Source organism: Malurus melanocephalus, unplaced genomic scaffold (assembly GCF_030028575.1).
Source record: "Malurus melanocephalus ecotype Western Australia unplaced genomic scaffold, MMel_1.1 scaffold_277, whole genome shotgun sequence".
Lineage (NCBI taxonomy): Eukaryota > Metazoa > Chordata > Aves > Passeriformes > Maluridae > Malurus > Malurus melanocephalus.
The window spans coordinates 552,249-569,512 of NW_026623509.1; the positions used below are offsets into that span (position 1 = coordinate 552,249).

The following is a 17,264-nucleotide window of genomic DNA, read 5'->3' on the forward strand; positions in this document are numbered from 1 at the left end:
TCAGGGATGGAGTCACCCAAAACAAATCTCAAGTGAAAGTATTTTTATGTGGGAGACCACATACACACTTCCACAGCATTTTCTGTAACATTTTCTGTAGGCCTTTCACAATGGTTTGTTTCTGTTCCTWAATGCTGCTCTTTGAAGGGCTAAAATGTTTTCAGAGCTATCCATAGCACTACATAGGCTGTTTCTTCTTGCAARGCTGAAACTAAAAGGAACTATACCTTGGGTATTTTGCTGTTCTTTACATGGATATAATATTTGTGATTGATTAAAAATTTAAATCAYATTCTTGGTGCTACTGTGAAGTTGCACTTCAGGCCCAAGAATTTGTTAAGAGCCTGAGAAAAAACAACATATTTGGAATGATGARAGCTGTTCCAAAAATAAAAATATAGCAGAAAGTAGCATTCTTAAAGTCTCATTTATTATATATCAGTCTTATAACCACACAGCAATATGGAATATAATACACTATCAAAGTTCCACAAAACAGATTATGGAGAAACCCAGACATAAAAATCCAGTTCCTCAGAAGCCATGCTAACACTCCAGGGTGATATAACCCACTAGATACTTCATATCTTTTGAGCAGAAGATCAAACATGTCACCAAAACCCACCCCACTTCTAGTGGCCTCACTTAAATGAAGTCTTAGAGAGAATTAAAATTCTTATCCATGTATCTTGGGATGATGTAAGAGTCTTGCTGCTAGAGGCCGTGTCCTCTGAGGTATCAAGCCCTGCCTGAGGAGTCTGTGAATTCTCATCTCTCATCGAAGCATATGAATACTCCATGTTATGCCAAGGTCAAAAGCCAGCATTGAAAGTGCTAACCTGGTTTACATCTTAAGAGCACCACACCTGATCTGGTTCTCCTCACCCAGAGTTACAGAACCCACTGCTTCCTTGCAGAAGTGTGTCTGTGCCCAGCCTGGAGACCCTTGTCCTTATGCTACAATTTTTTTTCCCTCTTGCTATGCATATTTACCCTTAGACAGCATCTAGCTCTTRCCCTCATCTGCCACTTCACAAGCTGTCAAATGACTATTCAAGCATTTAAAAAAATGAAGGGTCTGTTAAGTTGTAAATTAAATGACAGTCTATAGCTGAAAATTAGCAGCAACGTGCCCAAAAGTTTATTGATTGCTAAGAAAAGGTGAATAACCCCCCCTACAGMTGACTGTGTAATTACTGACCTTTAGAACCCCAAAGCTATTAATTTAAGAACAGATAGCAGTGAACTGGCAAATGAGTTATTTTGCAACAGGACAGTGAAGGCACGTATCAAGTTTTTGCATGTGTTCAGTGTGACCTTGAATAGTATTATTTCACACCTGTATTTTCCATTTTAATGCAGAATATAACCCAAGCTGTATCTGGACATAAAATGCCTGTCAACTAGTTCAGAAAAACCAGTGGGAAAACACCCATAGGTACTGAGGCCTTTCAGTATTTGAAGAACTCCCCATCCTTCCAGAAAGGGTCTAAATTACTGTTAAAGGCAGGAAAATTGTATTGCCAAGCTCAGCCAGCCTGGTATACATACTGCAAACGTTTCATCTGTGCTCCAGGAGATGGAGATGGAAATGGCCATCAACAGGGGGATAGCAGACAGTAATTCAGCATCAGCACAGTGGGATACACACACACACACAAAACCTCTCACCTCAATTGATATTGCAAAATTTAATCTGTTACAGATTATTGCACAGTTCATGGAAATAGCAGYCTAAAGACTATTAATGCAAATGCTCCAGAAGTATTTAACTTTTCTCTTTTTCTTCTAAATGATAAGCACTTATTATAATGGAGAAATAGTTGCCTTTTGACAAAGCAAACCATATTTTAAGAKCATTGGTCAGGTAGGGGAGTTTACAGTAAGAAAATTTCCCAAATATCTATTAACTGGAAGTAATGAAAAAAGTTATCTGACCTGGTGCAGACGTCCTTCCGTGAAGAGGAGTTTCATTAGGCAGGAGATCTCTTGAGTTGGAAGTGAATGGTGATTGTCTAAATGTGTCTTCAGAAAAGAAAGGGCTATAGGAAAAAACAAGATGCCTTTTTTTAAAGAAAACAGCAGTTAAGARAAGAAGCAGCAAGTATGAATTTTGAACCCAACATCTTAATATTGTAAGAAATACCAYCTTGTTAAAAAACTTGTTTCACTTAAAGAATTCGTGCTGAAAAACAGGCAAACCATGAGGCAGCATGCGTTGGTAAAATTGCATTTCAGAGTGAAAACTGAAGACCTCACAAAAGGCTTGTAATTACACTTCAACATCTTAGATTTGCTATATCGCAATACAATATGGATCATTAAAATTAACATTTCAAAAATTTGTATTCTATTATCATTTCTGGAATGAACAATCAGGAAAGGTAAAAAATATAATTATTTAGTAATCTGAAGCATACAGTAGTTGTTTTTAAAACAGATGTTTTCAAATATTAGGTTAAGATGCTGAATAGTTCTATTCTGACATGGCCTTCCATGAATGAAATTTACTCCATGAGTTTGATTTTTAAAGCAGAAACAATTCATAAATTGAATGCATGCATCCTGAAGACTATTAAACACAAAAATTATCAGCTATGTGACTCCAAAAAGAATATTTTGCTTTAGTTTTAACGGACAGGCAGAAAAAAAGTTAATTTCAATAGTGAAATGGCRTCTCTTTTAAAATATTTGTTTTCTGCTCAGTTAAAGATCACAACAGAAACAAGAATTCCTTGTCTGAAGTACAKACAGATGTCAGTAAGAGGTACATAAAAAAAATCAAAATGGAAAATTACAGTCTTTCTTGGAAAGCTGTTTTCTAAGGCAATATATTCCATCTGCATGCAWACTATCAATTTCTTCTAAGCAAACTGAGAATTAATTTAAATCTGATCACTCCCAGATTGAGAATCCTTAACAGGCTGGTGTATAGTGTTTTAACGATGCAGGACAGCAGGCCAGATCATTTCTGCAGCCTGTTCTTACTCAGTAACAAAATCCAAGAATGTTTTCAGGATAAAGGACCTACTATGAGGTCTCACAAGGCGTTGCCCAGCAGGTAGTCCATGCTCAAAATATGTGCCAGCTGCACCAAGCTGACCTCACCAGTCCAGATACCCAAAGTTTCTGTCTAAAAAGACATCACTTGCCTGGGTTTTCCCTCCAGCAGTTTTTCTGCAGAGAGTGAACAAGGTGTCTCCACCAAGTCACTTGTATTCTTAGCCAGATCTCTTCTGCCTCAGGGAAACTTGTTGATAATTAGTTAACTTGATTGTGAAACACTTTTGGCAACCACACTGTTTTACTTTCTCATTAAGTTTCTTGGACATGTTTCATTTCGTGCTGTTCTGTATGTGACAGTTAATGGGATATTTTGGGATTTCTACAAAAGTTTGAACACATCCATAAGCAGTCAACYTTAGGTTGTGCTGAAGGGAAAGGCRTRAAGTTGCCCCAAACCYGAACAGYTTGGGGAATACCAATAGCTGAACAATGCAGAGTGCTCCAGAAAACAAGTGACCAGGAYAAACCAAAACAGCTCCAACCCACATGTGCAAAACTTAACTTCTTCCAAGACTCACACTCCCACTCARGGGTGACATAATATGAAACAGACTGACACTGTATAAAAATACGGCATGATTTATTGCAACATTCCTCTTACTGGTTTGTTTAATAATGATTTGAAAGAAAAACAGCAATAAAAATTGTTTTATTACTATTGTAATTCTTCAAAATCTTGTAATCCACTCAGGTTTCCATGTTGGCCTTCCTGCTTGTGCCTTAGATTCAGTCACTGGGACACTGCTCATTGCTGGTTCTAAGCAAAATGGATGGTGCAGGATTTATCTATTTCAGGTTAGGCCATAGATCATGAGAGGTTGCTGTTGAAGGCTGCATCGGATCCCAAGGATTTCCCTCTCCTCCATTGGCCTCTGGTCAATTACAGAACTACACTTGGTTCTTTTCTGCCTTCCTCTAGAATGGCAGCTGAGTCTCTTCAGTGGTGGCCCTATTATTATTATTTCTATTTCAGCAGATACGTCCTCCAATTCCCAGTGCAAAGAACGGAGGGAGGAGCTCCTGCTTCAYAGTAAGAAATTACACACATTGTCCTCAATCACTGTGCAAAGTCCTTTCTGATGAAGATTACGTTTTAGGATTTTTTTTTTTTTCCTCTGGCTGCACTTTTCCAGTTTCATGGCTATACAGTTCTCTAGATGAAAGAAACTTATCTTGGCATCTTATGCTGGCGTACTCACTTCCAGATCACTTGYTTCTCCACTTTGTGTCTTCTTATCACAGATGGCAGGCTCTACCATCTCACTCAGCCATTGAACTGTGAGGAATCCTTGCCAGTTCCGGCTGCTTTAAGCAAAGTCATATGGAAGTATATGCTCCCAAAGTCCAGGAATACTCACAGGAGGAACAGCAACAGATAGGTGACAGTTAGAAATGGGAGTAAGGAATAAGACAGCAAAAAGTGCTTGTGTACCCTGTCTTGCTGGGCTTTGCTGATTTAAGGCTCACCAATGACAAAGCTAAATCCTTCTGCTCCCCAGCTACTCACAGGTGGACAACACTGACCTCACCTTGGCTCTCTGCAGCTGTCAGCACATTTCACACTGCAATTGTGAGTCAAATGCCTTTCTGTCATTACTCCAGATGTGGGTTGGTGAGCCAAACTGCATCACCACATGTTTTCTTAATGCACTCCAAGTGCCTCTATCCTCCACTGGCTGCTCCATCACATTCTATTTTTGAGAAGGCGTCATACCCTTACCAGTAAAGACTTCCAGCTGTTTATTTGGTTTGGGGTGGGTTGGTTGTTTTATAATTTTTTTTCTTTGGCAAGGTCTTTCAAGTCAATCTGTTTGAACTTGCAGGATTTAGTAGGGTGACTCATTTCCCCTCTTAGGAAGCTCTCCTCATTCATATCTTCTTCTRTTGATAAATAGGCAAGATAAGAAAAGCACCCAGAAAAACTGAACCAGGCACTCAGCATTTCATACCCTGATGGGGAGCAGCCACTCTAAGGACACCTCAGTAAAGCTCAACACAAGTTTGAMAACAGCCAACTGTGCTACCCTCTTAAAAGTTGGCAGCCAGAAGAAGGGCAAGTTATCTTTGAACTGTCCTCAACCTTTCCAATTGGAATTATCTTTGATAGATCCAAAAGTAGCTCTGGATTCTCACACCAGTCCTGCTGGTCATATCATGAGACACTGAAATCTATTTTCAACTATTTGTCAGCCCCTCCCTGCAAGCACACCCTGGATGGTTAATGAGTGGCTGGACAATATGTACATTTATCTCTGTTTATATCTCAGGCTTATGCTTTTTAAGCAGCACAGAAAGGCTGTGCAAGGCCGCATATCCGACAAATTCCCACACTAGCAAATATGGGAAGCATTCACTGTAACCAGAAGCTGAAAGCTCAATTGAATTATCTTTCAATGTGCAACATCAAAAAGTCCCTAATGTACATTTTCTGAGCAGGTCAGTTTATTAAAAACGAGTTATTTACGGCAGCTACCACAGATGAATTGGATAGGCCTAGAAATTTAAGTACAATGCATTTTACAGATCTTTTCTTTGCAACTAAAATGCTTTTCTATTCTGTCTGGACAAAGTTGTTATAAGTTAGCACTGAGAACTTCTGTAAAGAGGCTACAGGGGCAAGAAGCTCTTAYTATATCTTTGAATGAACTCCATCGCTTCAGTGTGCTCGATCTCCAACCCATCCACAATAATTAGGGAACTTTCAGGCAGGAAATAAATGTATCCTTGCCAATTCCTGCCTAATCCTCACCAASGGCTCCTAAGTCTTTACCAATTCCAACTAACACTTACTACATAAGAGCTTTGCATTTTTCCATGGGGACACCTCACCTTACTGCTCATGGATATGTAAACACCTTGTGGGCTTTTTCCCAGCCACAGTACTGTAAAGTGCCTATTTATTTAACAGCACAGGCTAAATAGGATCATGTTTTTAATTCCTGCTTAATTTAAATTATTGTTGCTATGTAACTGCAATCTTTAACAAATGTTTTGTTAGCACTGTCTTACAGTTAGACTTTTAAAAATTCATCTCTAGACTGTATYGAGATGACAGAAATACTAAACAGAAATTTTTCTAAAGAAATCTAGTTTGACAGAAGACAATCAAAATCACCTCTTCTTACATTGGTCCATGTCTTAAAATCTAGTTGTCAGCCTGGTCTTCCCTCAAACACTGCATGCACCGTGCAGTTTCTTTTCAGATTCAGTTTTTGTTGAAAAAAAAATAGAATAAATAATTCTTAAACTGATGTGTGAATACTTGATCAGAGGCAAGCAGCCATTTTTGGCCCAGAGTGCTTTTGTCTCACAAACCTTAAGCAATCAGATCTATAGTTGTAATTTTTCAGGTATAGGTTACATTACTCGTGGAAATACCTTACATTTGTACTACCAGGTCACATTTGCAGGAGACAGGGCAGGTTTGATTTCCCAAGGCAAAAGGAAGCAATGCTCTATTTACAGTGCAGCTTTGCAGGTAACCAAGGGCTGTACTTACCTGGTTGTAGTTCTGATGGCGTTATCTTTATTGTGGTTGTGCTCTTTGCTCACCTTTTCTGCAGAGGAACACACAGGGGTTTTGTGATTAGCATGTGTCATATATTCTCTATCAGATTTTATTCAGCAGAACTATTTTCATGCTTTCAGGTAACAGCTAAGTCAAAGAAATTTAGGGGAAATYGTTCCAACATGATTAGAGAATGGGCATGACTCTATTTAAACTAACACCCAACGAGATTTTCAGATCCACGTCAGTGTTAGCTTCATGCAGATTGTGCAATGCAAGTGTCCACTGAATACAGTGCTGGTCCTTTGTGTGACAGATGAGGTTCACCTTCTTTGCCAAGGAAAGTGGGCAGTGCAGCCCCAGGAGTGCTGTATCCTGCAGCCAGTGGCCACTTAGGCCAGGAACTGCCATCTGCAGATTCCCCTTTACCAGGATCAAACCAGTCATCACAAATTATTTAATTAGCTTTCAAAAAATACAGGACTTGAACTCTGGCTTTTCCAACTCAGTTGAGATACTGTGAACCTGACCTGACTGCCACAGTGCTTTAAAGCACATCAAACCATGGGGGACACTTGGCAAGGCTTCTGAGTTTCAAGTGTGATGGTAGGAGGGTTCTAACTCCTATTTTTCAGCCCTGGTGATATCACACTTTGGTGGCACTTTGCGGTTATACAAAAAAAACCCTAATTCTGTTCTTTAACTTCAGCTATTGAGCAATTGCCCTGGTTTTACCTGATAGCTGGAAGAGCAGCTCAGATGCCATCTTCACYGATATATCCTGGCTGAACAGATTTCTCTCTGGGAGCACACGGSCTTCGGGTGCCTTCTGGATGTCTCGCCCCAATAAAGTGCTGTAGCCAACGTTTTGGCTCGGTTGGCTGGGTGACACCGAAGCCTGAGAGTCACGGATGTCAACTTCCATTGGTTCTTCCTTTATCTTTACCATCTGGGTTTCCTTGAAACTCTCGGCTGCAAATATGTATTTAAAAAAAAAAAAAAAAGAATAAACAACCACCATAATTATTTAATTAGGCTGCAATTTTTCAGAGTGCTCAAAGCAGAAATCACAATTACCAAGTTATAATTTGTGTACCGTATCCCTGCAAATGGGAAGGGAAGCAARCAGCTGACAGCCTCAGTATTCTTCTGGCTGTTATAAATAGAAGCAATCTCTCGAAAATAATTTTTCAAACTAGAGAGCAGAAAACAGTTGCATATTTGCAAATATGCGAGTTACATCAATTCCTATGAATACTGAGTGTGTGATGACACACCAGTTAGCAAAGCTTTGTTTCTATTTATTAAATGAAGTTGCAACTACACACCAGCTCTCCTAAGGTGGGCACTGAAGGCCTCTTACAAATTCCAAATTACTCTTTATCAGCAGAAGTGCCAGCACTGACAGTTAGAAGTATTGGTATGGGGATAGAGGGGCAGAGGAGAGCTCATCTTCTCTTCCACTCTCTTTCTCTTTTATGGAAAATTCCAGACAACCATGTGAAGAGCCTGTTTGTTACACCTGCACAGGCTTTCAAGATGAGCGGAGTGTTCTGGGGCTCATGCTTTTCTCAAGGCTGACAGATATTCACTTATAAATTACAAGGTCCATTAACCTTAATGACCAGTTTTCTTAAGTCCATACCCTCCCCTCCTTGCCTTCCTCTCCAGTGTCCCAGCTCCAGCAAACAAAACCATATTCTAGAAATCAATTTCTAGTTCACTTTCTACACGTGGGATTCCTTGGGTGTTGCTGAATGCTTTGGTTGGGCTGCAAGGTAAGTGAGCATTTTTCCTTCAGAATAAAAGCTCTGAAATCTCACGATCAAGGCTCCAAGGTAATTTGTTTACCACACCCCAAACACCTACATGGCTCTTTTGATTCAGACTTTTGGCTGTGAAAAGAGAAGTTGATAACCTGTAGAATTTATTCTCAATTTAGTTTCAGAGAAAGACGATGGGGTTTTTTTCCTAATGATTTGCATTCAGAGCACTTGTGAAAGGACACTGGTCTCATGGCAGAACTGCCCAAAGAGGTGTTGCTTCTGCTGACGGGATGCTGACCAGAAACTTCAGAAACAACCTAAAAATGATATGGCTGGAGAACCAAGAACATAAATAAATGCATGCATGCAGATACCAGAAGGGACACCCAAGTAAGGAATTGTTCCAACAAAATTTGTTGTGGATCTTCCTTTTTTTCCATCATCTCTAACTCACAAATGAGTGTGTCAGCTTCACAGGTTTTATTCCAMGTGTGAAAGTTTTAGGCCTTTTGTATTCTAATACCCAGTAGCACCATGGATCTCAGAAACACCAAAACATGGCTTGGTTATCACCAATAACATTCTCAAGCTCCTCAGCTGGTTGGTGTAATGTCATCTCCAGCAAAAGAATWACAGAATCCCTTTACCATGAAGGCATAAACATTCTACTTAAAATTAAACTGATCTGTGTCACCAAGTACTTTTTCATTACCTTGGTTTTCCCCTCTCCCCTCATTCCTGGAGTAGAGAAAAAGTGGCTTTACTTCCTACAGCTCTTAAAAAAAAAATTGAAGGCAGGAGATAAAAGCCACTTGGATATGTTCCAGGAACAATTTACATGAAGTGCTTTCAATCTTTTCTTATGACATTTCGTGACCTTTAAAAGACACATAYAAACATTGATRAAAATCTTTACCATCTTCTATCCACAGATACATCTCAGACTTCAGAAATTTTTATAATGAATTCTCAGCTGAAGACCAGTTAGAAATATCATAATGCCTTTTCTTTTGTCCTGTTAAGAAGATTTTTCTCTTTTTTAAAATTWTGTTTAAAGCTTCCATTACTCTCTTTTTATAAACCATAGAAGCTTGCATCTGTGTTTAAGAGTGTAAAAATAGCATGCTGTGCATTGAAAGTGAACACAGAGCAGCAAAGGAACACATCAGGTAACGCTGTCAATCAAAAGCTCAGGTAACTCCGCAAACAAATGAGTTCTTCAGATGTCTGACAGACTGAGCTCTGCACCCCGCTGCCAAATTTAGGAGCAGAGTCAAGCTGACCTTTGCTGCTCTCTCCACTTTTAAAATATTCTTTCTATTTCTGTTCCTGCTCCACACAGTTTAATTCCCTGTCCAGCAAATGCTTTTGTATCAGACAAACTGATAGGACCCCAACTAAGGCAAGAGTCAAGCAATACCAGTGACCTTCTCTCCCTCACCATCAGCGAGCACTCCAATTGCCCTAACTAAATCTACATATTTGATCATTGCCTTTGACCTTTATCTTCCCAGCTGCACCCTTTTGATCTGACAGAATGTCCCTGCCAAATGTGAATTCTGTCATACTCTAAATCCCAAAAGCAAACACACAAAGAGAGGACTGAAGGAGGGTTTTTGATACTTTTACAAGAGCTAATGAAAGGGAAACACAGTCAGTCTGTCCCACAAGCAGCAATCAYAGGTATAAAACCCTGCTGTGCTAGATCTTGTGCTGGCAAAATAGTGTAATTAAGGTTATGCCCATACCTGCCACACCATATAAGAAGTCAAACTCTAACTTCTTGAAGATTATTTTCCCTTCTGTGCTGTTCATTGTGGAGAAAAGTGATAACCCTTATTTTTCTACATAGGTATCTTCACATAGTTATAGCGCAGCTAAAGTTTTTCAAGTCAAGTACCATTACACAAAATAGTCTCCTACTTCAAATAATGAAAATCATTTTATCTTTGAYTTTTATAGCAGACCTAGTAGATGAGCTGGCTAAATAATCTGCAATGTATCAGAATACAAAGTTAGTATATAAGAGTTAGGGATTTTTCTTCAAGTTAGATTTTTATAATAGTATAGCAAAAATCCATGGGCTAAAAAGACTCAAATAGCTCAGAAGTATCAGACCATGATCTCCAAAACACAGTCTGCTATTCATTCAAAACTAACCCAGGTGAAGCTCAGAATAACAGAACAGCAATGCTGAGATACTTCATCTGGCAAAAGATTAACTAAATCAGCTAATACGTCTTTTTCTGCTATTAACTTTGTGATATGGAAACATCTTAACAAAAGAGGAGACAATTACTTTATACATGGGTGTACTTTATCACAGCACAGAGATGCTGCTTCTTGACAGGACAGTGTAACTTTTAATCATCTGATCTATGAAAGCCTTAATGAGCAGATTCCGTTCACACTGACACAGACACATCAGATATGCAAAATAGAGTACTGGACAGGCTTGCTCCAGAAGGAAGCAATTCCTTCCAGTTTTCAGGTTCTCTGGCATTCAAAAGTGAAAGGAATCACAAAGTGGTGATACTTGCTAAAAAAATCCTCCAAACACAGAACAGCAGAAACGTAGAACAATTCTTGTGCTACCTAAAAGCTCAGGGTACATTTATCCCTGAAGGCCTAACAATGTCACCTCAATAAGGTGCAGCAGTAAGAGCACTTCTGAAATTTAGCCTTAGGCAACACCTCTTTCCAGCCTAGGACTRAGCCTGGCAAGTCTTAGAAAAACCTTATTGTGAAAGTTGGGACTACCTCAGTCCAACCCCAGTCGTGCACAAGTCAGCAAAGTGCCCTTGGGGCATCCAAGGGCCACATACTCTGGACCACATAATTAGAACTGCAGCCATCAGGCAGAGGGAGGAGATTCTTACCCTCTTTTCTRCACTTATGAGGCTGCATTTAGAGCATTGTGCCCTGCCTGGGGCTCCCCAGTGCAGCACAGACACTGACACCCCAGAGCATGTCCAGTGGAAGACAACCAAGGTTATCAGAGGGCTGAAGACAGAAGAGCAGAACAGCTATGGGAACTGGGTTTGTTCAGCCTTAAGGAAACAACACTAAGGGGACACTTTCTTGCTGTCGACAATTCTCTAAGGAATAAAGGGGAAGTGTAGAGAAGATAAAGTCAGACTTCTCTCAAAAATGCACAGTGATCGTTTGAGTCAAGACAAGATTTCCAGACAGGCTGGAACATGRGAAATACTGTTCATACATACAGGAAAACAAAGTCCCCAGCAGGATGGAGAAATACTGACACACGTTGCTGAGAGAGGTTGGGTTCTCCATCCCTGAACACATTCAAAAATTGGTAAGGCTCTCAGCAGCCTGCCCTTGCTGGATCTGCTCTGAGCAAAGGTCTGGAATAGATGATGCTGAAAGTCCCCTCCAAATGAAATTATTTCATGAACCTTCAGCACTAGGCCAGCTGCAGAACTTTTGAAAGGAAGGTAACACTTTTATCTTGCAGAACTTTTGAAAGGAAGGTAACACTTGTTCTAAAGCAGCACCAGAAATTTTTCTTAATGTCCTCTCTGAACTTCCCTAATGCCCACTGTGAACTAACAGCTGGCAGCTGTTACCCCTTCTTTTACCATCTGTCACCAGGGAGAAGAACTTAACTCAACCACCRCTTTTCCAAGCTTCCTTCAAGTAGGTGCAGGCTACAATTAGATCATCCTTTAGCTCATCTGTGCCAGACTGAACAGGCTCAGTTCTCTCAGTGCCTCTCAGCACACAGATGACCTGATGGACCKGATGAGATGAGAAGGTTGGAACTTCTCCCTGTGGAGACAGACTGAGAGAGCTGGGGTTGTTGAGCATGGAGAAGGGAAGGCTCCWGGCAGACCTTACAGCAGCMTTTCAGTAKTTAAAGYGRGCTTGTAAGAGAGGTGAGGTCAGACTGTTTAGCCGGTTTTGATAGAAAAAGGGGTAATGGTTTTAAACTAAAAGGGGGTAGATTCAGACCATATATAAGGGAGGAATTTTTTACAGTATGAGTGGTGAAATATGCCAATATATTGCCCAGAGAGGTCGTAAATGGCCCATTGCTGGGAACATTCAAGGTCAGGTAGGACAGAGCTCRGAGCAACCTGATCTTGTTGAAGATGTCCCTGCTCATTGCAGAGTGCTGGACTGGATGACCTTTAAAGGTCCCTCCCATCCCAGACYATTCTGYGATTCCRTGCAGCACTCACATGCTCTGGAGGGGACACTGAACATGCCCTTCCTAATGCAGCACAGTCTGATTTTCCCCTTCTTTGWGAGAGAAGTCAAAGGTAAGTGGATAGATTTCATTAAAAAAAGTCATGCAGTAAATATTGTTTTTGCTGATACAACAGCCGTCYAATAACCTTGCATTGCCAAAATCAAATGAATACTCGTTAAATCATTCATGCTTCTTCCCACCATTTTATATAAAACTTCACCCTGTGACTACAATTATAAGTTGCTCATATTTGCTGAAATGCCCATCAGCTTTACAAATCAACTTTATGAATCAACTCAGAAAAGAAAGCCTTTCCCATATGTCTCATAAATTGACTCATGTACCAGTCTCCACAATGAAGCAGACAGGAGTAACAAGTGGGTCAACTTATACCACCTTCAAAAGATTTCAGCACTGAGAATCAGGCGTTTTGTTATGCTAATTGTTCTGATTTGCTAGAAATAAATATGCCCTAAAACAGCTTAAATAAAACCTCAGAGGTAGGGAACAGTTGGCGAGCCCCGAAGGTTCTGCTACAGAGACACAACAAGGAACATCTGACGTTCCCTAGGGCGCTGTGCTTGATGCTTTATTTTGCTAGTATTTTTCAAACTGCTGCTTTGTATAAGAAAATGTCAATGAATCAATGTAACARAATCCCRTATTAAAAAAAAAAAATCATGAAATGGCTCCTATTTGTTAACATGGAACCTCTGAACTCCCGTGTTACAGAATTTTGCAACTACAAGCTGCTTCACGCAAATGCGAGCCAAAGAAAAAAAATGGAGCAAATTGAAGCAATAGACTAATTAGAGTTGTGATAGACATCTGCTGCTCCTTCCACTAAAATGGTAGCAGTATGGTGCTTACCTGCAAGACTCTATTTAAAGAACCTGATTTAAAACACAAAGCCAAATCAGAAAAAGCCCCAACMAAAGCCACTTGGCTAGTGGCAGGATTTAATCTGATTGTGTGACTTGTCATGGTTTGCCATTTCTCTCGTTCCCATCAAGAGAAAATCTTACTTTGGATCACACACTTCCCCACTTACATTCTGGGCTTCCACAGAAGCACCAAGGAACAGAAGACTTCCCTGTATTTTCTCTCCTCTGCCTGTTATCAAGGCTTCCTGAACAGGGATGAAAACCTTGACAGCTCTCTGCAAWCAATCCAGGTGCAGGGACTCTCATGAGGTACTGGCAAACAGCAATCTCCAAAGACAGCAGCCTAACTCCTCACAGGCACGTTCCAGAGCAGKCCACAGTGTTATGGAAGAGAAATATGCAGCAAGGTTTGTCCTGGCCTTYACCTTATGCTAGAATTGTGCTATCATGCTTTCCTCCTTGTCTTACTCCTTTCAAATAGTAGTTCTAATCCATGTGATTTCGATTAAATATAAGATACAGTGTCAAAAAAATTAACTAAAGGGCATGAAATACAAAATTACCATAAACATTTTTAAGTGGATAAAGGCTTAATAAAAAAATGTAAAAAAAAAACCCCATCACACATCCCCCAGTAATAACCAGTTGTTCTAAAAAGGAATTATCATATAATTAGGTGATAATAAATGGAGTTGATCAGGAATGCTTTTGGAATCAATTGTAGGCAACACTTTACTCTCTGCTGAGGTCATCAAGTAAGTATACACTAATTGCATGTGCTGATAACCCAAAATTAAGATACTTTGTTGGTACTGGTGTATTACAAGAAAACTGACCMGAGGGTTGAAGAATAAAAAAATTCCAAAGGAACCAAATAGCACAAAGGTCATGTATTTGCTAGAGATACCAAGGATATGTGCAGTACATGGGGAAATGACCCACTGAAAAAAGAGAGGAGCAGAACAAYCTGAGTTGCTGCTGAAATGCAGAATGAACACCTTTGAAAAACAGGACATATCTGAAATAAAGGCATATGTGATTCAGACAACACTTCTAGGAAGGACAAGGACATACTAATATCCCTGGGTAAAACATTACTTWAAAAGTGCTACTAGCTGGGGTAGATTTTATACTCCTCCACCTCTACATTCATTTGTTGGACAAGAAACCAAAACACTGTATGCTTCTAAAAGCTGATACATGTCCTAAACGTATCAGCAGCATGACTATTTCAACAGAAAATTAGTTTTCCAGCTCTAACATTGGCATGTAAATGCAAATATTTATTTTAAATTTCAGTCTCCTCTGAAACCTACCTTTCCATTTACAAGACTGAGTGTATAAAACTGACCAGGAATCATTGCGTGCACCACTTAATTAAACATTTTGAGAAATAAATTAGCTTTTCCATGAAAGAGAACTGCTAAGAATGTTAAAAATAGTTGTATTTGAAATACATTACTCCCATTTCTTCTAACTGATTTAATACAATATTTAACAGGAATTTAAAATCTTACAGATCTTACAGGGATGGCACCCTTAGCTTCAAAGAGAGAGCTTTGTCTTGTGGAACTAAAATAGACCACTGTGTATGATTTTCTCATCTCTGTACATCTGCTTCTACAATGGCAACTAACAAATGTTCTGGCAGTGTTCTACTCCAGTAAAAGTTGTTTGTTCTTCTAACTTTTCCTAGCTCTAGAGTAATTTCTGAGCAGCTCACGTGGGGGCTGACAAGGGGCTGTTACTTGGAATAAATCTGTCTTATGAYATGTGCCAGACCAAACCAGGCTCCAGAGCTGGAAAGGCCTCCCTGTACACCTGAGAGCTGGCAACACAACCTCTGTTTGGGAAAAGAGATTTCTCAGTGAAAAATACAAAAAGGTGTATCCTTTGCATGGAAGGAGACAGCAAGGTCTGTGCCCAAATGTCAAGAGGCTCCCTCCAACAAGGCTGAAACAGTGATATCCTTGCTCAGGGGATAACAGCAGCACATGTGTCAGGAATGCAGGAAGCACAATGCTATTATGTTGGAAATCTCTTGCTGAATTTGTATGTGGTGCAGGTTTTGATGATTAGTATGACACAGAAGAAAGTGAAAATAAAGAATGCAATCCATTCAGTCCTTTCCAAGAATATATAGAGTCCAGAAGGACTTAAACCCAATTGTAAAATATATCAAATCTARCAAGGGCACTTGACTGAAGATTTCCCACAGACGGAAGAAATCAAGACATACTCATCCCATTCTTTTTTTTTCATGGTAGTAGAAAGAAAAAAGGAGAAGTTTGTTCTTGTTTTCTCTTTAATCTGAAGAAGTGGCTCAGCAAGAAATGTGGATGCTCCATCTCTGGAAGTATTCAATGCCATGTTAGATGAGGCTTTGAGCAATGYGGTTTAGTGGAAGATGTTCCTACCCATGGCAGAGAGGTTGGAAGCAGATGATCATCCTCTGCTACTCCCTGAAAGAAGGGTGTAGAAGGGGAGATTGGGAGGTTGTAGCCCTTCTCCCAAGCAATCAGCAACAAGAGCAAATGGCCTCAAGCTGCACTGGGAGATTCAGGTTGGACGTCAGGAAGAATTCCTTCAAGGAAAGGGTTGCCAARCATTGGAATAGGCTGTCCAGGGAGGTGGTGATGTCCCCATCCCGGAGGTGTTAAAAAAATGACTGGATGTGGCACTCAGTGCTGTGGCCCAGGACAAGGCTGTGATCTGTCAGTGGATCAGTCAATTATCTTGGTGGTCTTTCTAGCCTAAATGATTCTGTTATCTTTAAGGTCCCTTCTATGATTCTATGAAGAAGTGACTTAATTKTTTAAGTAAGTTCTAACTCACCGAAACCAGGCTGCAGAATTGCTTACGGTAGGTTGGGAAGTCAACTGTGATCCGGGAGTATCCTACCAGACAAAGATTAGAAAAAAAAAAYCCAAAAGAAACACTACAGAGGCCATTCATCTTAGATTTTCCTCTTGCAGTTGTCCTACATTAAACTGAATCTCAGTGTTTTCCTCCTCTATAGCTTCTGCTTTAGACAGTAATTCAGAAAAGTGCAAGTTGAAAATTGGCTGTGACAAACCGGGTGTAACCCCACCCACTGGCTGATGTAGGAATACCAACGGCAGCAACTCCAACTCCTTGAATTSCAGTCACTCTGCACCACCTAATGTATGGATTAGCCAAAAAGATCACCATCAGCAAAAGCTGCTTGGTACCTGAGAGATCATAAGAGAAATGCTACACTGGTGTATTTCTTACCACAGTCTTTAAAGCCTGGGAGATCCCAACACAAGCTGAAGATTTGACCAAGATTTTATACATGCAGGATTTTTCTCAAATAAAAAGGTATTTCAGGCACAAATACTCTAACATAATAGTAATAAAACTACTTAAACACAGCCTGCTAATGCTGAAGTCCAGATTGACAATCCAGAACCCCTGTGTCTCTGAAGTACATGACAAAACTTTAAACTACGGAGCTCTTTCTGTATAAAAATAGTTACATAAACTTGCAGGCACCAAGAAAAATAGTCTCAGCTCAGAATTCATTAGGCTGCTAAGTTTTGTTACCAAAACACCCCTCTCAAACCAGTTGCCAGCAGCAACAGTGAACTACACCAATAACCAAATGTTTAGTCTTTGGGAGTCKGTGAAAAATCTGGAAACCAGATTTTTTTTTCTTTTGAAAAATSTGGAAACTGCTCTGATCAGCTTTTGTATTTGAAAAGCATTTTTACACCATTAACACAGAAGGCTTGCAAATCAATGATTCAAATTCTTCTGCAAATTAAAGTGTGCAGGTGTGATTTAATTACATGTTTTATGGGGGA

The 17,264-nt window shown here is 39.9% G+C and overlaps 1 protein-coding gene across 1 annotated transcript in view; it reads right to left on the reverse strand.

Annotated features, from left to right (window-relative positions):
- Positions 1–17,264, reverse strand: part of ZNF827 (zinc finger protein 827) — a 78,543-nt gene that overhangs the window by 30,181 nt on the left and 31,098 nt on the right. Inside the window, exons 6-8 of the mRNA XM_057376288.1 lie at positions 7,310–7,546; positions 6,566–6,623; positions 1,939–2,042 (exon numbers count right to left, since the gene is read on the reverse strand). Of these exons, the coding sequence (XP_057232271.1) occupies positions 1,939–2,042; positions 6,566–6,623; positions 7,310–7,546 (399 nt within the window). The remainder of the gene's footprint in view (positions 1–1,938; positions 2,043–6,565; positions 6,624–7,309; positions 7,547–17,264) is intronic.